Source organism: Polyodon spathula, chromosome 25 (genome assembly GCF_017654505.1).
Source record: "Polyodon spathula isolate WHYD16114869_AA chromosome 25, ASM1765450v1, whole genome shotgun sequence".
Classification (NCBI taxonomy): domain Eukaryota; kingdom Metazoa; phylum Chordata; class Actinopteri; order Acipenseriformes; family Polyodontidae; genus Polyodon; species Polyodon spathula.
Genome location: NC_054558.1, coordinates 16,941,586 through 16,964,513, shown reverse-complemented (window position 1 = coordinate 16,964,513; position 22,928 = coordinate 16,941,586). Strand labels below are relative to the sequence as shown.

General features: G+C 40.6%; 1 protein-coding gene across 6 annotated transcripts in view; it reads right to left on the bottom strand.

Moving 5' to 3' along the window:
* LOC121299615 (smoothelin-like) overlaps window positions 1-22,928 on the bottom strand; it is a 76,520-nt gene that overhangs the window by 44,374 nt on the left and 9,218 nt on the right. For all 6 annotated transcript variants that reach the window (XM_041227441.1, XM_041227445.1, XM_041227444.1 and 3 more), the window contains exons 2-5: window positions 5,214-5,374; window positions 3,414-3,507; window positions 1,519-1,597; window positions 1,150-1,247 (exon numbers count right to left, since the gene is read on the bottom strand). In XM_041227441.1, coding sequence (XP_041083375.1) covers window positions 1,150-1,247; window positions 1,519-1,597; window positions 3,414-3,507; window positions 5,214-5,374 — 432 coding nt within the window. The remainder of the gene's footprint in view (window positions 1-1,149; window positions 1,248-1,518; window positions 1,598-3,413; window positions 3,508-5,213; window positions 5,375-22,928) is intronic.

Genomic DNA, 22,928 nt, shown 5'->3' with positions numbered 1-22,928 from the left:
TTTTAGGAAAAGTGATATGGTTTGAAAGACACGTTTTTAGTCCGGTCACTCTGTCTGCAATCTCTGTGTATTCCGGATGCATGCAAGGATTAAAGCAGTTTTTTTTTTTTTTTTTTTAAATGATTTCTCTTTTGGAGTGGAGATGGTTTGTCAATGATGTGCTCTGCCAGCGAGGACGGACAGCATCAGGTTTTAATATGAGCCTTCTGTGTTTGTTTCTGACAATATTAGTGCAAATCAGGGGCTGTGAAACCAGTTGTAAAAGTCTCCCAAACACACTCCAATCACTCTCTCCCTCTGACTCCTTTCCTCTCTCCCATGCTGTCATCTCCCATTGGTTTTCCTTCCTGTTCATTCTTCCCTCTGCTACTCAGTCTTCCTGTCTCCGACTGCTCCCCCCCGCCCCCATTTACTATACATCACAAGCTGCTAATCCAGGAAACAGCTTGATTCTTATTAAAATTACACAAGGCAGGAAGCCATTTAGTGTGTTATGTGTTAAGCTTTATGAACAGAGTCTGTTCCCATGAATACAGTTTGATATTTGTGGTTCGGTTCTAAACTGTTGGAAAAAGCCAACATTCCAGAACAGTCACACAATTCAAATATTTTATTAGACTGTTGTAGATGGTTGTTGCCTTCATTACCAGTCTAGACTCTTATTTTATTCATAAACAACTTAATTTTGACAGTGTTTGAAGGAACATTGGTCAAATACCCCCTGCCCCTCTCTCCTCTTCCCCCTCCTGTTTGCTTGGGTTCTGTACCACTTTTTACCAAAACAGGACCAGAGGAAATTTGAGTCACTGCTAAAGGCAAATGCGGAAACTGCTAGAATTGATCTTCCAGATAACAACCCCAGGCAATGTAACAGCTACTGTACGTTACCAGCAATGCATACAAGGAAACTTGATCCCTGTATTGGTTCACTAGATGGCACCAGTTCTTACTACTGGAACTTGGCTGATCTAGCCTGGGCTAGATAGGTCTATAACTGGTGGATTTAGAAAGGAGTCATGGGGTTTGGAGAGGCTGTATTTCAGAATGATTGTAAAAGAAAGTTCTTAGTTGGCTTGCCTTGCTTTAAGAAAGCCTGGCCCTGTTTCATCTCAGTAGCCCCATCACCACCCCTTTCCCCTCTGTACTCACTGTTTTGCGGTGGGCTGGCTCCTGATCTGCCTCCCTGCTCCCACGCCACTGGAATGACTCCGAATCCAACCTGCTTTCACAGTTGGCTTTCTCTGATGCTAAACATGAGGGGGGAGAGTCAGTGGTATAGTTGCATGAGCTGACCTGCCACAACCTTCCCCACAGTGCTCTTGCTTATACCCATAGTAGAAAAGTTCAAACTCCCAGCCCCTTAGCTCTAATGTCAACGTCAACAGCCCATAGTCTGAGACTCCCTGCATCAAGCCCCCTGCCTCTCAGCTCTAATGACCTGGCATGTCTGCATCAACAGCCCCAGGCATATGTTGGGTTGCTGGTACTGTTTCTATGCTGCAGTGCCAGAGAACTCACCCTCCAGCTCCTGTGCCCTCAGTTTGCGAATGGCGGCTCGGATGAGCTTCCTCTCCTCGTACTCGCTGGCTCCTCGTAGCTGGGAAAAGAGCAGACACAGGGGGGTTAGCACAGCTGCAGTGCCTGCCTGGGGAGCGCAAAGGCCAGTGCAGGGCTGCCTGTGGGCCTCCAGCCAGGACCTGCAACTTGGAATAGACAGACTTCAGACCATGTTTGCATGACACATCCTGGGCTGCACACTGTGCAGTGTAATGTTTTCTTATTAATGATATTCTAGTTTTAAATTGCAATTTGTTAATGTTTTTTATGCACAGGTGTTGAAAAGGTGTTTAATAACGTCCAGCTGCTCAACGGTACTGAGTAATTCTTTTTTTTTTTTTATTATAATTGTTTTGGAATCTACCTTGCGTTCAAATCCAATGGCACTGTTTCCAATTATACGGTGCTGCAAAGCAGATGCAGAACTTGATATGATCTACAAATTCAGTTGCTTATCTTAAGCATACTTTCTTCTCAATCCTTTTCCTTGTCATAAACAGAATACCTCAGGAACATAGAAAGAACGCTGTGTTTATTTCGATAACTGCAGTGCTCCAGCGGCCATTAAAATAATGGATACGAAAAACACATTAGAGCAGGTATAGAGATCCAGGCCAACCCCAGGACTCAATAAGAAGAATGAGGACAGGTTAAAATAATAAAAATCTAAAAGAATCCTACAGCTTTTAATAGAAAAAAGTCCAATATTTAAGAACTTTAAGAACCTTTTAGGATTAATAGGACAGAAGGCCTACATGAATATCTTTATTGATCATATTAGATGTTTTTCAATCATTTTACGAAGAAGACTCTTTTGGTGTCTGTTTTCCACATTCTTTCAATGTTTCAATACGCTAGTGAATTCTCTCTGGTAGTTAACAGGCTTGTGTAGTATAAAAAGACTACCTGCTTGACAAAACCTCTATATTGTTTTACTGTAAGGAGGGGTTATTTAGATAAGATAGTAATGCATGGCCCAATCCTCTAGGCCACAAAGGGAGACCTGTGCAGCAGTGTGTTGACAGGGTAGTTTCCACGGGAACCATGGAATCCTGGAAGCAGGATGCAGTTTTACAGCCCTGTGTTTGAGTTGCTCTATTATTTGCTTCAATGTCTTCCTTTTTCTTTGAATTTTCATTCCACGAGGTCACCCAAGTCCATATTCATAAAATCGGCACTCGGGTGTAATTAGGTCATTCTAAAAGTGGTTATCACTTACTAAACCATTCGACATTTGCTCTAAAATATACAGTTGCATAAGACACCGCCTTACCAAGCCACATTACTCCAAGTATGAACATTCAGAAGGAACTGTGTAAAGGTAAAATGTAGCTCATCTTTAAACAAATTAACATTTTCAATTCAGTAATTGGGCGTGACTCGTTCTGTCATTGGTCTTTGGCCTGCCTTTGTGATATGTACAGTAAATGCGGTCACCATCACAAAAGGTTCGTAAACCAGCCAGAAAAATCTAAGGAAAGAGAGTCCACAGGTACCACCCAGCACCCAGTTTTGGGTGTGAGAAGTTCATTTTTGCAAGACTTCCGTGTTTTTATCCGTGGGAATACGTTTCTTTGTTCCCACTACGGGTCAGTTTGAATTACTATCCAAGTCCTTTGATAATAAATATGACAGTACTTAGCAGCAATTGATTCAATTATTTGTGAAAGCAATTTGCAGAATAAACTTGCTACAATCAGTTAAGAAGTCCTGTTTTTCTGAGCAAACAGACAGTTTGGTTTGTTTAAAAAAAAAAAAAAAAAAAAAAAAGTAACCAAGCCACAGTGAGTTTGATACCAAACAAATGGAGTACTGACAGCCCCAGGACCCTCCGTCCCTTCCTCCCAGTCACTTACCAGGGCATTGAGCTCACCAACGTCCTCGATGGACTGCAGCTTCCCTGACAGGGCATCCAGAGTGTCGTCCTGGTCTGGGCACAGGCGCTGGGACCTGCAATACAAACACAGGCAGTCAGGACAGGGACAGAGGCCCAAAGAAACAGCAGGCAAGCTAGCTAGAACACAGAGGATAAAGACACTAACCTACGTTACATACATCTGTGATAGGCAACAAGATCTTAGAGGAGGTGAAAGCACCTTCACACAGACTTTAGAAAAAAGTAAGAAAACACAGTATTTGTGGGCAGAAGGGCTCAAAGATTGCAAAAATGGAAAAAGGTAAGAAAATGGTTATTTATGTCAATAAATATCAAGCACTGGGGAAAAAAAAAACAACTAAACAAACACACGTACAGCCGACGGTTTTGGCCTGGAGAAAACCTTTTGAAAGGAAAATCTGACTGAGCCCTTGAGAGATGCTTGTGAAATATAATTTGGCCAGGCTTCTTCCACTCTCTCCTCTTTCCAAGCTTGCTGGGTTTGCATGGAGTACGGACGGGAATATTTGGCATTCCTGCTGTGCCAAAGAGCCTATAGTTATTTGAGAGAGAGAGTGTGCGAGTCATACTACAGTATGTGGACACGACTGTATGCTTGATTAAGTGTAAGTGTCTGTGTGTGACTCATATCATAATGTATGCTTGAGGGCAAGAACATGGTTTCATTACGTATCTGTCTTTCTCTTTCCTTTTCTAACCCTCTCTCTCCATTTGTACACTACTTCCAACTCCCCTCCTCCTTCTTTGTCTCCTTCACTCCAAGTAATTCTTAGTCACTGAAAGTAATTCAGAGTAATCATACCAGTCATTTTTTGTAATCATTGGTTTTCTGTGATTTTAGGCTGTGAAGTTTAAAGATGACTCTCGCACTGGATGCAAAGTATTCATTCTAAATACTAAAGTTTTGCCCACCACTTGTAGGATCTCACCATTTAGATAGAAAAAAACATTACTAAAATAAGTTTACTAATTTCTTTATAGTATTGCTACATATCCTATGATTGAGTGTTCTTAGTTACATAATGTCCTTAAGATAATATAGAGGTGATGTCCTGCTCCATTTCCCACCCCAGCCTGGGACCCAGCTAAAAACAGACATTAGTGGCAGACTCACAGCTATATTTACCAGCCTGGCTATCAGACGACAGACTCTCCAATAACAAGGTTCTAGTTTCCCAAATTTCACTTGCAAATCGCTTTACCAGAGCTGCGGTTGACGGGAGAAGCCATGGCCAGCCAGGAAGAAGAGGCAGAAATAGAAATAAAAGTTTAAACTGCATGTCATGTCATGCCACTCACAGGAGCTAAGTCAGCATGGGCCACCTCAGGGTTTGAGGATAGTCTTGTTTTTACTAAAATCCAATTTTACCCTGGCTGCTTAATGATGATTCCTAGCTTCACCTGAACCCTTAGCTTGCGTAGGCTTTGCAGGCGGGTTGGTCTGCAGCTCAGGTCAGGGGTTATTTTAGAACGTTAGGTTACTGCAGAGCTACAACAGGGCTGCATCGGGTTATATTCCTTTGGCACAAAGTGGCGGCTTGGTCAGTAGATGTTATCAAACTGCTAAACCCTAGAGGTGAGGCCCAGCCTAGGAAGTCTCTATTTGGACTAGTCAGGTATCTGACCAGGAATGGTTACTGAAACACACTGAGGAGAACCATCTCCAGCCTGGATCTCCTCTCTAACCCTGCAGAAAAGTCTAGGCAGTGCAGCTCTTCCTGTGGGTCCTCAGCTTGGTGTAAGCACTGGGTCGTCTCACCTGATCTGGTTCTCCTTGTTCTCCAGCTGATCGCAGTCCCTGGTGCCACGGAAGCGTTTGGACGACAGCGCCGCCTCCATGCCCTCGATCTCACAGCGGCGGATCTCCCTGATGGCATTGCGGATCAGCCGCCGCTCGTCCAGGTCAGACGTGCCATCGAGCTGTGACATAAACACATGAGGAGACATGTGAGACAGGGAGCAGCCAGCGCGCACACACACACACACACACACAGGAACCACCCAGCACACACACACGCAGGGACCAGCCAGCACACACACACACAAGGAGACACTTTACACAGGGACCATTCCCACACATGTAAACAATCACTTTCTGTCTTTGTCCCATTCACAAAGGGCGGTTAATATTGTATTTTTATTTATATGGGGCTATTCCACTGAGCGATCATCCTGAGTTCACAAGAGCTTCCTATTGGCAGCGACCTATGCAAATCAAAAAACTATAAACAACCCCTCAACACTGAACTGCAGCAATTACAAAACATGCTTCCATTGCACAATACAATTAGGTGATGTGTCACAGGCTTTAAGTCATCCTTACGAGTTACTGGGCTTTCTGCCAAACATGAGAAAATCTATGTCCTAATCTAAGCATCACAAGAAGCATATCCCTGTCCTGAAACTCACATAGAAAAGATTCCAGCAGCTGAAATAAAGTCAACCTTATTGCAGACACCTTATTATGATGCAGAGACTCAGGCTTCAAACCAAGACCCATTTTTTCCAAACATTCCTGAATTGGATGCAGAATTGTAGTCATATGAAACACCAGCTCTACTGAAGAGTGTTATGGAGAGTGTTTCTAATTTTATGTCCTACCAGTTGTACCTGTTAATGTAGACTAGGAGAGCTGCTGAGTCAAGGCAGACTCTGACATTACTTCAGACAGCTGCATTAGTAGATCAGTGGACAGTATTAAGGACTCAGCCTGCCTAATTGATAACAAAGTGGTTTGTTTTAACCTGTCAGGGAACAAGGGCCAGCTGGGATTTCTTCCAAACAGAAAACGACACCATCAGTTCAAATGTGTGACCATGAAGTGTGATAAATGAATTGTGAAACTCATAAACTAGCTAAAAAACATACTGTAATCCAGCGCACGCCCTCATTATTACAAGACGCAAATCATACCCCTACAATGAGAGCACAAGGGTAAAAAACAACTTACTTTATGGGAATTAGCTAGGAAATGTGACTTAGGAGGTTACATATCCCATAAACACATATTAGATGGCTTAAAAAGAGGAAGCAAATGTGCGCCTGTGTAAATGTACAAGGCTATAGCTGTGGTATACTGTAGATCATTCATTAAACATGTGGTGTAAAATGTTTATTTGCATGTATCATACACAGTACTTGAAATACTGCAACTGAACACGACAAATCCAACATATACAATACCTTACATTTAAAATGAAAACTAATTGCCCCGTCGCTAATCTACTGTATAATAAGGTACCATGCTTCCAAGCCTGCAAAACGTGTTTCAAATTGTAACACCTTTAAGGTTTGCCACATACTGCAGCATTTTTAAGGTGTCAACACTTTATAACATATATTATATTGTCATTTTTGTGATTGACGAGCCCAGATAATTATCATGTTCCGAGATTTCAACCCTGGGAAATTTGTCTCAATGTGCCTATTTGGTTAAGAGCAGTACTTTTTAAAAAAAAATCCAATCACTAACACATCATTGAACTTCCTCCCTAACTACTCCCCCCACCACTCGTTCTTTTTACAGTACAAGACGTTCAGAGCTGGGAAAAGCTGTTTTTAAAAAGATTTAAATTACAATTTGACAGTTCTAAAATACAATGCCAAAGGATTTTCTCTCTTCCAATAAATCTCTTTTTAAAGTGTACTACCATTGAAACTGACAGAAAATCAGTACATTTTATATGCTATGTATTTGAATAGCGATTACAGTTCGTTAGATTTATGGTATAGCTTTTGACAGGTTTACAACTGGATTTCTGCGACACAAGCAACAGCCTACAGAAAATTGGACACTTCACATGGCTTGGACCTTTTTTTGTACTTATATAGTCATCTTGGGAAAGTTATGACTTTCAGTAATAATTAAGAGTTTGTTGTTGTTAACCTGAATATTGGGATACCCTTAAAAAACTACTTTAGCCACAGAAATATGCTTGAAACCCAAGATCAGTCTCTCACCCTCCAACAGCAGGGGGCGCTGATATGAGTAGCCTGCACTACCATAGAAACGGTCTGCTGATCAACAGTTGTACGATCCATGTACTGCTTGGTGCACATCTGTATTCTGTATCTGTGTTATTAAGTGTGTGCAGGTAATAGGTTGTGATTGGTTATGACATGTATGACTCCTGCTGGGGAAAAGAGGTATATGCGCATTATTACTGTTTTGAAAAACTACATTGTTACATACATTGCAGGTTTCGACTTGGTTTTTATACAGCATTTAGAATCCTTTCTGAAGCACTGCTGTACCTTATTTGCACTGCAGTATATATATATATATATATATATATATATATATATATATATATATATATATATATATATATATATATATATATATATAATGGCCCACATGCAGGAAAACTAGTTAATTGAGTTTTTACTACCCTCAGACACATTCTCTTGCATGACAGCACTTCTTTCGACGCCCAAACACCAATATTGGTTCTGTAAATGTATTGCTCATGAAAGGAGTGGAACAACGCAAGCCTGCCCCTTACAGCTCTTCAATTGCGGGCTTCTCTCAAGCACAAGCAAACTGCCAGTCACTTGCATCTCAAGCCTTTCTCTTCTGGAAGCCTGGGTTAACACCCAGCTAAGGTGACAAGTGAAACGAGGAACCTCCTAGTGGAAATAAGACCCCTTTACAAAATGACGACACCATAAAAAGTAGCACAGGTTTGCCCAGTCTCTGCTTGAGGCCCGCAGCTGAAAAGCTATGACAGGAAGCAGTCGTGATGCCGGCCATCCCTGTCCATTCCTTTAGAAAAGTTTACCACAGTAAAAGCACAGCAAAGTGTAATAAAGCAAAGTGAAAGCAAAGTAAAGAGTTATAAAGACAGGCGAGTTAAGGTAACCAGGGTAACCTATAATAAATGCATAGTACGGGGGAAATGCATGTAAAGCTGCAAAAATACAGTGGTAAACTTTTACAAGGGTGTGGACTCCCAGACTTGCATCCTCATCTGGAGATGAAGCCCGGCCCACAGAGACAAAAGGCACATGAGTGACATTGATACAGGGCACCTGAGGACATGACCACAGGCAGTTGTTGGTCATTTTAGGTGTCTGTTTATTTATTTATTTATTTATTACAGCTGGTTTCCTTCTTTAGGAGCCGCTGCACACTGAAATGTTCTTTTATTAAGATCTACATGACTTCAGCTTTAATGGCATCCGTCAGATGCACACGTGTGAGTGGTTTACACTGCACTGCTTGCTCCAGACTGACTCAACTTTCCCAGTTTGAGTTTACTTCGCCTAATATGGTTGAGGTTGACTAAAAATAAGCACATTTTAAAAAAGACAGATGTTGTAGTTTTATGCTTCCGACAGTCAACTATTATCTAATTTTTCCAGGAATGTCTAGAACAAAATTAAACACTGTTTAACCCTAGAACCACAAAGGGTACCCTTATCTTCTAGGAAACATTTTTCCTTTTACCCAAAAATATTCTCTTGGTTACACACAAAGCCGTGTTTTGAAAAACTACATTGTTACATACATTGCGGATTTTGACTTGGTTTTTATACAGCATTTAGAATCCTTTCTGTAGCACTGCTGTACTTCATTTGCACTGCAGTAGTACCACTCCACAAAGTACAGCCATATTTTCAAACACAGGCCTTTAATCTTCTATTTTTACAGGGATTGTGTTTTTTTTTTGTTTGTTTTTTTACAGCTATAGGTTCGTTTTCCCAGATTTTCACATCAGATTTGGCAAAACTAATACTGATTTCTACCATTAACATTTGGTTAGTGCAATACCAATGCGTCTGTCTAATACCCTGTAGTACTGACACAGGTTAATAAGCACCAGATTTACATAATTAACCAGATAGTCGTTAGCATTCGCAGCAAACAAAAGCAGCAGTTGCTATTGCTGTGAAATGAAATATGTTCAGCTGTTTAAATAAAACGCTGATGCATTACCGGGAAATTTCATAAAAAGAAAATAAACGTATTGAACAACTGTAAGAGCACTGGATGAAAGTAATTATTCACCTGTTGCTTGACTAAATTGCTATCAAGTTTATTTTACTACTGTACCACCAGGCATTACAACATCACTGTACCGTGTCCAAAACACTAATGAACAAGCAAAGAGCAAAAGTGGAAAACAGCCTGGAAAAGGAGCGTGCCCCCAGCTGTTAATTACTCCCTAGCGGCTCCACACAATGAAATGCAGTTATATTGGGAAAACAAACCCACAGAAGGTACTGCAGGTCAGCCGAGCTAAGGCAGGGCTCACGTCCTTAAAATCACTCCAGCCTGCAGCCCCAGGTTATCTGTAAAACTGGGGTTTGAGCAGTGTCCTGACAGTTCATCCTCCCCTCTGCCCACACACTGACCCCACTCTGAACAGGGAGGAGGGCTGGCACTGCAAAGAGTAATGGCCCAGTTAAGAAAATAGGTACATCCTGCACATTGCCAAGAGGACTGGCTGCCTTGACTATAAAAGGGCAGAGAGCATAGAAGTCAGCGTAAAAAGAGAGGATCACTTCTAATGAAGATCAATTCTTGGCATTTCAAAATCTTCCAGGAAAGAAAGATAAGATGACAGGAAAGGCCCGGTGGTCTGGATAGAAGTAGCCTGACATTCAGGACACGTTGACTGTACATGAAACCACAACTTCAACACCGTGACACTTTATTTAACAGACTGTTAGCATTCAGCCAAATTGGGATGTATTTCCACATGTTAACAATCTTGGAGCTTACCCACTGTTCTGCTCTGATTCCTTATGTAATCTGGTAGGCATATTCAATTGATCTACAGTACACAGTGGTGGATGTTTACACCACCTCCATCCAAATCAATACAAAACTCCCTTGTTACAGAAACAAATACACCAGCAAAAATCCCTTTTACTATTAGGAGACAGTCACCATCCTTTCTGAATGATTTCATGTATGAGGATCTTTGTGTTTAGATCAATTGACTACATGCTTTTGTGTGCTATTTAAACAACCCATTAGAAGCACGATTATACTGGCGTCTTTACAAAACAAGGCCCTACCCCTGAAGCGGTTTGAGTTACAATTGTGGCTTCAGAGAGAAAACCACTGAAATAATGAAAATATAGCTCTGTTTATCCAGATATCTCCAACAAGGTCACAGCTTCAGTGGGTCTTCCCTGGCCTTCTTCACTACGTGGCACTAAGGTTAAATATATTCTTTACGCCTAATGTATAATACCATACATGCTGAAAGCTGTATTTCCTGTTTATACTGTAAAACTCTATAGCTATGCATTTAAAAAAACATACTAGTAATGTTGTGAGAACCCCTGTTGTATGTAGATTTAGATTTTGTTAAAAAAAAACTAAATGTTATTCCACTAAGGCAAGGGAACGCTGCCTGGCTTATTAAGCCTGAACTTCATGCTTGTAAGCAGTGTAAATGCAGTACTATTGATAACAGCCACCCCTAGTCTAAACATACCCAATGTAGCGTGTACAGTAACACAAATACGCAGCCCACTGTCAGCTACAGTAATAACTCATTCACACCACTGAAGGAACAGAACAATCTTTTCCAATGCCTGTACCAAATAAACAAAGAGTACCCTCCACAAGGCAATTTCCTGAACACGAACACCACACACATCAATTGTTGAATTTCTACCAATTTTCAAAAAGTTTGAAGAAAACGTTATTTTTTAGTATAGGAACGTACAGTATTCAACCAAAAAAACTATGAAAAAAGAGTCTGCCAGACGGGAATTCTGCCTAAAGTGATGGCCAAAATGAAATTTTTGCTAAGGAAATGGTTTCCTCTTCAATGGGGTATATTTTGCGAAATTAACTTGCTTCATAGATACCACACAGTATATTCAGGTGCTGTACATTATTTTTCCCCATGTGCATCAGATCCCATGTATCGCCACTACTTCAGAACCATTTGTTACTGCGGTCGCCAACTTTAAACTAATTTGTGCTTAGCATTACGAGATGCAATATCAACAAATAGATATTGAAAGGTCATATTGTTTAAAGACGGAAAAATGCGCAAATGGGTGAACCAACTTCCACATTACATTAAATGTCTTTGGTCACTTGTATGCAAAATTCCCATTATACACCTTTGTCCTCTCAAACCAGGAAATACTGCCATTGGGCCCTATTCACAAAACTATAACTATTGTAACTACGCCTCTCCTGGCAATGCAAGACTTAACTCCTGTTTCTCAGAAGAAAAAAAAAACCCTGCTATCCCAAGTTCAAACACGAACCCTGACCTATCAGCTGTCAGAGATTCAAACAAGTTCCAGCCCACTGAGCAGTACCTTTGAGCCCCACAGATCGGTTGAAGGGAAACAACAGTGTTGGCTGTTAAGGGTTGGGGCCTTGCCAAAGCATACAGCCTCTGTGAAACGGCAGGCTGGCTGCACAAAAAGGTAAATACACGCCTTCCACTCCAGCTCACAGGCATCACAGGATACTGTTAGAACCCAGTCATTCAGTGAGGGAATACAGGCCACACAAAAGGCCAACACATTCTTGCCAACGGCTATTTGCTACACAGAGTGCCCTCAGTGAGGGGTAGCTAATAAAATAAGTGTGCATGAGGTTTAGACAAGCCAGAATCGGTTTCCAGAACGGTTATATTTAGGTCAAACTGACTACAGGTTTTAAATCTACTGTAGCCCATTTTTACTGTTGAGCTGGCCAGCTTTTTGGCCACATCCTAAAAAACATGTTAAGAACTAATCAATGTTGAGCTCAATTAAAACAAAGGGGATCTGCAATAATGTTAACGCTAGTAATGTTAGGAACAAAAGAACATCTGGGTTTGGAGGGTAGATTTAATTTGCGGAATAGTATCCCAGAGTACTTGGGCACAGTGGTTGGTATGAATCTTGTTTTTCGGTTCAGATGGCTGGGATCTGGGCAGGAGAGAGCTGCCATCCATCTCTTACTCTACCCCTCCTTCCTTCTCCTTCTCTCCCTTCTCATCCTGATCGACTATTTATCTGGAAGACTGTGGTTCTGTGAACCAAGTGTCCTTATAAGGGCAAAGTGTGTCTGTGTATTTAGGGGGAGAGAGGGGGTAACGGAGTTCAAATCCCACGCACTTTTATTTCAGTCCTCCATCAACCTGAACAGTGTTTATCCTTCCTGGCCAATCTGCTAAAGCACTGACCACTTGTCCTTTATAAACTCCCCCTCTAAATATTGATTTAAATGATGCAAGACTATAGGAAGGTATTCTAGGAAGGTTTCATCACCATTTGTGGTTGTTGATGCTTAAACCACATGCGATGGAAAAAGCAGATCCAAGGTAGGTGTCATCTGCATAAAAAAGAAGAACTGGAACTAATCCTGACGGAGTTGGAATTGGATTTAAAAAAGGAATTGGAATTGCCCCCGTCCTGATAAGCCATTCATGTATAAGGTCGAGTAAACCCTGTTTGGTCACTTGGGCTGGAATGACCCATATTGAACTGCATACCAAGCAGAATCAACCTCAGATCATTAGCTTCTTTTTAAACGGTGTTGCACAGGATGCCTAAAATGTGTTGGTCTTGAAATAACAAGTTGACTGGACTCCTAATGCTAGGCAAGGCTGTGGCACTACATTTTTACAGATGCTGCTGCAGTTTAATGATGACTTCACGTGGGTGGTGGAATCCAGTTATTTCATTTGATAAAATTCAGTAATTAGAACTGAGAACAACAGACCCTTATTTCGAATGGGCAGAACACACAGAAGCATGTTTTTATTGTGGAGCCAGGACAAGAATAAGTGGGTGTCCATCTTGCAGGCTCGGATTCCACTGACTCGAGCAGGGAGTTTTATTGTTGGATCAGAATTACTGCCTGCCTGTCTGTCTGTCTGAAGCACAGAACTATGCAGCATCTGTCTCTTTCAAATGTGTTTATTTTTTATAAATGTCAACCATTGTGAACGTTTTTTGCTTCTTTGGGTTCTTTTTAGTACAATTACAGACCAATACAGGAACTTTGTTTTTTAAGAACTGCTTCGCACATTTTATTTTACACAAAATAAAAGATAAACAAAACAAAATCCTTTTCGGAACACTTACTAAACATTTACAAATTCCCTAAACTAACCAAACTGGACGGGTACGCCTCATATGAGTTAAAAACACAAACATTTGTCTTTACACCGTCAACAAGGTTAAAACAAAAACACACAGTTTTTTTACACAGTACCTTTCTTTTATTATTATTATTATGGCTTCTCCTTGGTCAGCCCTGACTGCAGGGTTTCTCAACCCATTTATAGAGGGCTTCATTAAATTAACGTGGAGTCAGGTGCTTCAAATTGAAAGCCAGGTGACTCCCCTCTGGCTCCTGGTAACTCTGGTAGTCCTGAAGTTCCCTCTTGGACTGGTACTTTGATACGTTTTTTTCTTTCCCTGCTCCCCCTACTCTGCCACACCTATTGGGTAAAGTAAACTGAAACTGGGACAGATGGCGTGGCTTACAATACTAAAGCACAAGCAGACATCTGCTGTAGGCTGCAAAATATTACTGGAATTTCTTTTTTTTTTTTTTTTTTTTGCATAATTTTTACATTAAAAATCAATTGAATATCTGTGTGCCAACCAACATGCAAAACAGTACATTGCTAATATCACTTAATTTTAATGTAGACACAAATACTTACCGTCCAGTAAGCTGTACACCGACCTGATGGTCAGAAACAGATGCACACAGACTTATAACAATTAACCACAGTGAAAGAAAAATATCTGGCATTATTTCTGTAAGCTTCTTGTACATTTTGAGATTTGTTTCCTGGATATGCAAAGGGAATGGACAGCCTGTCCTGTGTTGTTTTATCAATAGTCCATGTTCTAAGCTGTATATAGACTTTAATTGGGTTCACTTACAACAGCCTAGTTTAATGAACACCAAACTATTACTCAAGGGAGACGTGAAGCTTTTGTTTCTCAAAAAAAACAACAACAAGTAGACCCTTTACACTAGTGGAGCCTACAACTCACCGTGAAGCACAGGACAGGAAAGAATGCTGCAGTATCTCATAGCAACAGGAGGGATACCCCCCACCCAACTGCCACTCATGTGTCAGCTAGACCAGAGCTGGGGATGTGTGTCCAGTTAAACCACACAGTGTGCTAGCCACTAATCTAGCTCCTGCACACACCACTGGACACTGACATCATTCTGAAACATAAAACCTAAACACAATTGATTACAACACTGCTCTATAAAAGGTATTTCAAATACACACCACAAACTATAAATCGGATGTAATCTTACAAGTTGGCATTGACAGGAACTGCTCAGTTTCGTCTGGCTGAAAGATTTATAGTCCAGTCTCCCCAGTCAAAAGCAGTTTAAAAGGTCAAACGTATAAGAAATGAAGTCAAATGGACAAAATGTTCTGTCTAGTGTCTTCACCAATGTACTGACTGAGACTGTTTGTGGTGGTTTTACTGTATCAAATTAGGAAGGGCTGGCCCCTGACCTTATACTTAGGTTTAAATATATCATGCTGTCACCCAGGATATAGACATGCTGTAGATGCAGGTAGTAGATAAGGGTGCACCGATACACTACTGTGGTGAAACAATCAGGTCTCTCTTAATAGCTGCCAGTTATGCATATCCAGGTATGTGGTTGCAATAAGATCTATGCCTTGATAATCAGGGCAGTTTTCTTTTTTTTTTGGAACTACCTTATGGAGGTGTGATTCCACAATGGTGGGGTGCTAATCCCATTCTAAATATGCTCTGGGTATGACTTCACTGAATCACTCTTTACCAGGACTCCCCCTAAAAATAAGTGACTGGTGCAATCGAGGAGTATACCCCTGTGCTGTAAAACGCTTTTTAAAAAAATCCAGCCGTGTCTTGTTCTGGCTAGGCTGATGAAACGAACTCCTTAGGGCATCGAACACTAGTCTTTTAATAGATGAATATTTCAAAAGCTCAATTACAAAAACATACATATTTTTTCTAAAATGTCTCATTAAACTGAGCTCCCTCTCAAGCTGCTGCACATTTTAGCCCCGGCTATCAAGAGACAACACGTCTTCCTGTGGAAAGCCCAGCAGCTGAAACGTCAGGCTGCTGTGTGCTTCATTTTCAGCAGGCAGTTTAAATGTTCAGCCCTGGTTGACAGTCACGGCTGTGTAGTGTACTTTCAGACATTCCGAGCTGGAAAACGGAAATCTGGAAGGCCAAAACAGCATTTTCAAAAATTTCAAAAGCATGTGCGTGAAAATCCAGTAAAATAAAAATTAAAGGAAATTCTATTAAAAAAAACAACAAAAAAAAAAAAACACACACACAACTAAAAAATTTAGGAAAAGCAATAGGCCTATTGTCTGATCTAAATTTCAGCTGTGTGTTACAATGCACAGGGTTTCATATTGCTGTGGGGACACAGTGAGATATTGTTCTTTTTTTCCTGATTTCCATGGTGACAGTTAACTCCTTATTTCAGGGCTGAGAGGTAATTGAATGACCTCAAGTAATGCAACATTCCAAAAGATTAAATATTGACATTCTACATACATAGTACTTGGGAGTGAATTGACTTTTGTTGCTTTCCAAAAGCAATTGTAGTTAGAAAGAGAATTGGCGATATGCAGATGTGAAAATGCTATTAAAATAAGAGCGTGCACCAGATTTCTTTTTTCTAAAATTATTCTAAAAAAGCCCCTCTTTTTCAAGTCGCGCACTGTTCTGCCCTGGCGAATGAGAAGTAAAGAGTTCCTAGGATGAGTGAGCGCACAGCACGGATCAATACAGGAAGAGACATTATTGAACTCGGGGGTCAAAGACCTTAAACTTGTGGAGCATCAATCAGATCAACGCCACACATTTCCACCTTTTGAGCTCCAGTTTCTAACTGAATGCAGGTCTGCAACTTGGAACTGATGGAGGGAATGGAATAGTGGGCTGAGCCTTGTAGTGGAACCCCCACAGTACATTTCAAGGGTGCATTTCATGTTTTAATTGTGTTTTAACAAAATTAACCTATACCATACATATCTTACCACACCAGCTTTTCCAGGTTACCCAGTCTTGTTGTTGATACTGAATCACGTGGCTCCTTAAGACCCAACTTGAGATTATTTATCAACTAGTACTGTAGGAACCAGACCAGCACAGATGGTCCAAATGGCTTCCTCTCGCTCGTAAATTATTTTAAATTGTTACACGGATTACTTTCACTTTTACCATGATCTAAAGCAGTACTTTTAATTAGGGCAATTTAATTAACCAATTGAACTAGACTGGTTTGGCTTCGGTTTCATTTCCTAAGGCTTCTCTTTATCGCCTTATCTTCCATTGGCCCCTCTATTACAGTCATCGACCAGTGCTTTCTTTAAATTCACTTTGTATTTTTGATTCACCCCAAATCTGCCACAACAGCTGGTTTTAACAACTGACTTGAGTAAGAAAGAAGCCGAGAAAGTTGCAAAGTGAAAACATCAATATGTAATGCTTTGTTCCACTCCATTACCAGGCCATAACCTGGTATTCCTTTGTCTGAAATCATTACCCTACTATGACAAAGCATTTGCATTGTTAGGCTGATTTCCTTAAAAATGAACTAGAACAAAGTTCTAAACTAGTACACTAAAAGTTATAATTTAGTTCCCCATTCCTCACTGAGTGGCTGCAGATAAAAAGTTCTTAGTAAAAGCTCTGATATGCAAGCAATCTTTCAGTAAAGCAGTTTAAATCCTTTGGGGTTCTAAACTGGTTCAATTTCTCACCAACATTTTTTCATTGCTAGGTGACTGCACCATCCAGCCTGAAACAGAAGCAGAACAATGAAAACTCATTGAAGTCTGAGGCCCCCTTTAAACCAAGGGAATAATACCTTTCACCCTTTCAGTGAGCTGCAGACCCAGTGATCCTGAACAGGCCACTGTGTAGAGAAGCACTGGTGATTTTACTCTGGTCCACCAGGACGAGGACACATGCAATCTGTGCACGTTTATCATCCACTTCACACAGAGCACACAGTGCTAGAGACTGGAGAATGGGGCATGCCTGTGATCAATAGGGTATAGCACTGAGAGCTGAGAAGGGAGTCTGTGCTTTTTTTTCAGATACAGGGTGACAGTGCTTGAAAGCCAAGCCTTGAATGAAAGACTGGACTCCGAGACAGAAGAATGATTGGTAGACATTTTGTCTGGAAAGAGGTTTACAACTTTGGAAGAATGGCACTCAAGAAACAGAGATTCTGTCATTTTGTATGCACCTATTGTGGCAGATTTGGAATTCACATAAAAAGTACAAAGTGAACTTAAGGAAAGCTCAGCAAATTAGTGCAATCTGAGACGCCAGGGCGGGACAAACAAAAGATGAGGTGATAAAGGGGAGCAGGGTTTGACATTAACCATGGCCCGGCAGCCAGGAGTCGGTAGTTATGAAGCAGCACAGGCCCAACTAGGCGGGTAACATTTTTTAGCTATGTAATGTACATAGCACATGGCTTCTGTTTCATGAACCCAGGAAAATGGGCCAGTGCGCCAAAAAGCTGAAAAAAAAAAAAATGTATTAAAGCATAACCCTCCGATAACAGTGTAACTGAACTAGTCCGAAATTTCTCGTCATATTTGCTGTACAGTCAGAATCTGAGACTAGTGCTGTTGGTAAGACTTGTTACCTCAACATGGCAATTTTTTACAATTCGTTTTTTTACAACTAAGCAACCGACTGCACCGATAAGCCAAAAGTAAAGCGTTGGAATCAATAATGATAAAGAAAGAAATTAAGATGAAAATTTAGAGTGGAGTGGAAGAAAGACTTAATCTGGCTTCATGATAACAGAAACAAATGTCATGTTCTGCCTTGTTGAAACTGAAGCCATACCAATCCAGTTCAATTGGTAAATTGCCATAATAAAAATGACAGATCATGGTGAAAGTGAAAGGAACAACACACAAAAGAACGTAACAATTTATTAACGAAAGGAGGCCATTCGGCCCATCTAGTCTTCTCTGGTTCTTAGTAGTTGAATAAAAATAAAAAGGCAAAAAAAGGTCAAAAACTGAATTGCCATTTGTGGAATTCTGCCCACCACCATGAGCACCAATATGTTCTCTTACACACAAATAATGAACGGGTCAAGGGGGTCAACCCCAGATCTGCCCTGTATCTTTCGAGCTGTGAACCCCATTGCGATGAAAACTGCTTTTGTCTTATTTATCATGCAAATCAGAAGAGGCAGGGCTTCAAATCCATGTTCTGGTGGATTATTTGTCATTTACTGACCCATTGGGCCTCACAGAAGTGCTCCCCGTCTGCCGGTTTTTTCCCCTGAAGAGCAAGTTTTCATCTTCTCCTTGTCCAATCTACGTGTCATCTCCTGTTACCCTGGGCCCACACTTAAAAATTTTTTTAAAAAAAATACAGTCTGTCATCTTAACTGTGCCAGGAAACGTTTCTATGACTTCCTCAGCAACTGGGACTCGAATCAGCAAGTTGCTCCATGTGTTTTCAATCAGCCACTACTCAGGGACGATGTGAGGTGAAGCTTCTCTCACAGTCACAGAACCTGCGGCTGAAAGACACGCAGAGTTTTCATGGATCCACGCTGACAATGCGCCAACAGCCTTTAGCATTTACCAAGCTCACAGACAGGCAGTCAGGCTTGCCCACTATTAACTTTAAGAAGCGCTAACCAAGACTTACTGGCAAGAAAGCTGTATGAAGACTATTTTTATGGTACGTTATGAGCCCCCGTTTAAGCAAATACAGTATTTAAATGATTGGAACTGTGGCGGACCCTAACATTTATAAACCTGATATTTTATAGACCTCATTTCACCGTGTTTTTACTGTGTTAATACAGTACAGTACGGAGATCTTTAAAATAACCCCTTGGTGAAAACCCCGGGTGTACTAACAAAGAGAAAACAGACCCTGAAAAGAAATAAAACCATTTTAACTGTAACTGACAAGCATAGCACGGTAATGATAGGGGGGCCAGTGAGGGCACTAATGAGAAGTTCAGATCATTTATTTTAGAAGCCGGGGTGATCACTCCTTTACCGCCAGACATTTTGACAAACTGTTAATCTTTCCAGAACAATAAATGTCATGTCCTCCCTCTGCCTCATAAAAATGATGTCACCCGCCCCAAGTCTTTTGAGAGAGTGCCAATAAGAAATCAAATCCTGGCATCAAATCCACAAAATATGTTTTCATCAGATGTTTTGAAGGACCATACTATTGAACACATTGTAACAAAAAACAGGTTATTATTTTATGTACAGCATATTAAAAACAGCCCAGTGTTTATGAAGCCTAATCCAAACCCTACAATCGGCACATACCCTGGCAGACTCAGACAGCACACCCTGTCAATGCACTGTACAAACATTACCTACTTAAATAAACTATACTCCTAAAATGAATTATTAATCTTCATTCTTTTATCCAGTTTAAAACAATGCTATATAAAGTAAAAACTTACTTTTCATGTAGTTAAAATGTCAGCACAGCAAGACACGGGAGACCTTCAAAACAATTTCACAATTTAATCAGGTGTGATCTCTGTGATAAATGGATCACAAGCAAGATGCCTAACAAGGCTGTGTTAATGGCCTCACACTCACTTCCACTTCTGCACTCATTTAGGCTGGAATAAATAAAAGTTGGTTTCCTGCCCTGTCCTGCATTTTAATCCTGTCCCAAATGTTTCTACATATCTGTATTTACAGAAAAAACAAAATCAGTGTGTACAAAATAGGAAACAAACATACAAGCAAACCTGTACACAGTTTAAAGGCTTAACCTCGCACCTTGCTAAAAGCAGGTGTGCAAGTTATAAACTAAGAAAACCTTCTCCCCAACTAACATTCGTTTTTTTAAGGATGGCTTGGCTATTATAATTGCAGCTTGCAAACTAGAGGATATGATGCTAACACCTAATCTGCATGTAACCCTCTGGAATCTGGTCAGATTTTGAACAGGATTAAGGTGAACCACAAGTGCACATACTCCTCTAAATTTGGCATAGAATGTGCATCGTGTTGCCAGTTTTTTCTATACCACGGCAATTATGCCTGTGCAGTGGCATGTTCTCACAAATTAACTGCATATAAAAAGGACTATGTGCGGTAACGTTGGAACAAACATGGATTTCAAAATCCAGATTGTATTTAGGAACTTTTTTTCAGATGGATACCAGTATTTTTGGTATTGAAATGTTTCAAGTCACAACATGGACATTTTGACTTTCAAAATTCAAAAGCAATATATATGTGTACTGTACCAGTTATCTGGGGATCACTTTCAAAATATTGAAAAGTAGAGAAAAACGCCCCAGTACAATCAAACACAAACCACTTGTTTGCCGTTGCAATCAAAACCGTCATTCCATCCCGCTCTGCAGAACAGTGAAAGGTAAACAGGCTGGACCCACCAATATGTTATATTTTTCACTAAAACACATTGAACCAAAACTGTTTGAAACTACTTCGACAGCAATACAAAAGAATGCCCTTTTTCAATTAGAAAATAAGGGGTCGTTTAACACCTTGGCCAATATTTGACAACAGATATAAGATTTATAAACTCACCACTTTCTGTTCTTGAAAAGGTGTCGTCACTTTAATGTTCCACTGTATAAATACTGGACCCAGGCTTATTTGCTTACTTGACTCGGCAAACTGTTTCTTGCAGACTCAGACAGGCTAATATGTACCACTGGAGTGCAGAGAAGACTCCATACCTCTTAACGAGAAATGCACCCCCTGCACTCCCCATCACAACCATTACAGGAACAACAAAGGTTGTCGATGGTGTGACAATTGATATCCCTCTGAGACCAGAATTCATATGCTGCTCACATACAGATTGTGGCTTGCTTTGCTTTGAAGAAATATTCAGCTGTGAGAAGGAACAAAGTTACTTGATTGTCTGGACACTTTATTATTTCATTAGCAAAACAAGGTAGTTCACCATTACTCCAATATAAAGATCCCTCTCAATCAAATGCTCCATTCAGGATGTTCGACACTTTTCATTGTTCAACAACATTCGACACCACAAGACAATGGCATTCATAAGACAGAAAAAGGAGAGAGAAAAGAAAGAGGTGTGGTCTAGGTGGCATAGTGGGTTCATTCATTTGCTAGCCTTTTTATGCCTCTATACCCCTGATGATTGGGTTTAAACAAGGAAATAGGCTTGGCGACGCTTGCCAACCCTGAGCAGAGAAAGGGAGAGAGAAGTGCAGAGAGCAGCAGGTGGTACTCTGTGTGTTTGCACTGACGTAGCCACACTGTACTTGGGTGCTCAGGTGTTTCAGTTTAAAGGATGTTTGTTTAAACCTTTTGTTTTGTTCCTGTTTCGCAAGTTAATAAAAAAGTGCTGAATATATATATATAAACCCTGATAAAGGCACCTTTTAATCTGGTATGCGAAAACAATAAATCATTTGTGGTTTGTGGTGCCCGCGTGACTTCATTACACAACCAGATTCCAAAGTATGAACAGCTGCAATAGCAGCGTCTTCACAGGAGAGAAAAAAAGAGGAGAACTATGGTGACTGTGGTAAGTGAGTGCATCCAAGGGCAGGTGTACATGCTGAGCAAGGCAGGTTACAGTGAAGACAGGTATGAATAGAGTCTATTCTGAAAAGACAATGAGGAGGTACAGTGGTGTTTCAAACAGGTGTGAATGACAGGGCTCTGTGTGATACCCAGGCAGTAAGGAGGCATCTCTTCAAAGAAGATCTAGGCAGCCCATGTTAGATTAATAAGTACTGCGATTGTTCAACTGCTTTCATTTGAAGCCAACTTAGTTGACCAACAGTGACTTCTGGAAGTAATTTGTTGCCACTGAGAGAAGCAATTTTTAACAGAATACTGTGAATTTCAATTTTAAATCAACAATGTGTTGGAACGGATTAAAAGGGAGTAGGAATTGGAATGGACTTTAAAAGGGTATTTTAATTGAAAAATAGTTAGCCACAAATCAGGTGTTTATCAGGAGGGGAGCTATTATGATGCAGATCTTCATCATTATGTCTCAGTTTTCCCCACACATCCTCATATCTTGCAGTTTGCTTTCATGTTGAGATAGATTTCACCTCCACCGTGTCTCAGAACTCCCAGTTTCCAAAGGAACGGGTAACCAGGACGGCCAGTAAGACAGGATGGAAACTATACAGTAGGTCAATGACAGACAGTACAGATCAGGACTTCCTACTGACACTAGAAAGTGTGAAGACACTGTGCCTCACTCCTGGTAGTTCATTATGGGTACCGCCTTCTCTTCGCAGTGTGCAATTCATGTAAAGAAATAGCAAAGGTGACCTTTTCATAATCTTGCTAAAAAATAAACTCAATGCCAGCAGGAAATTATTAGGAATACTGGAAAATGTGAACAGAAAACAAAAGCTTCTTCTAAGAAAAACAAATCTCATTTATAAACATTAGGAGGAGCTTAGGCACCCTCATATATAACCCATACAGTATTGTGTATTTAAACTTTCAACACA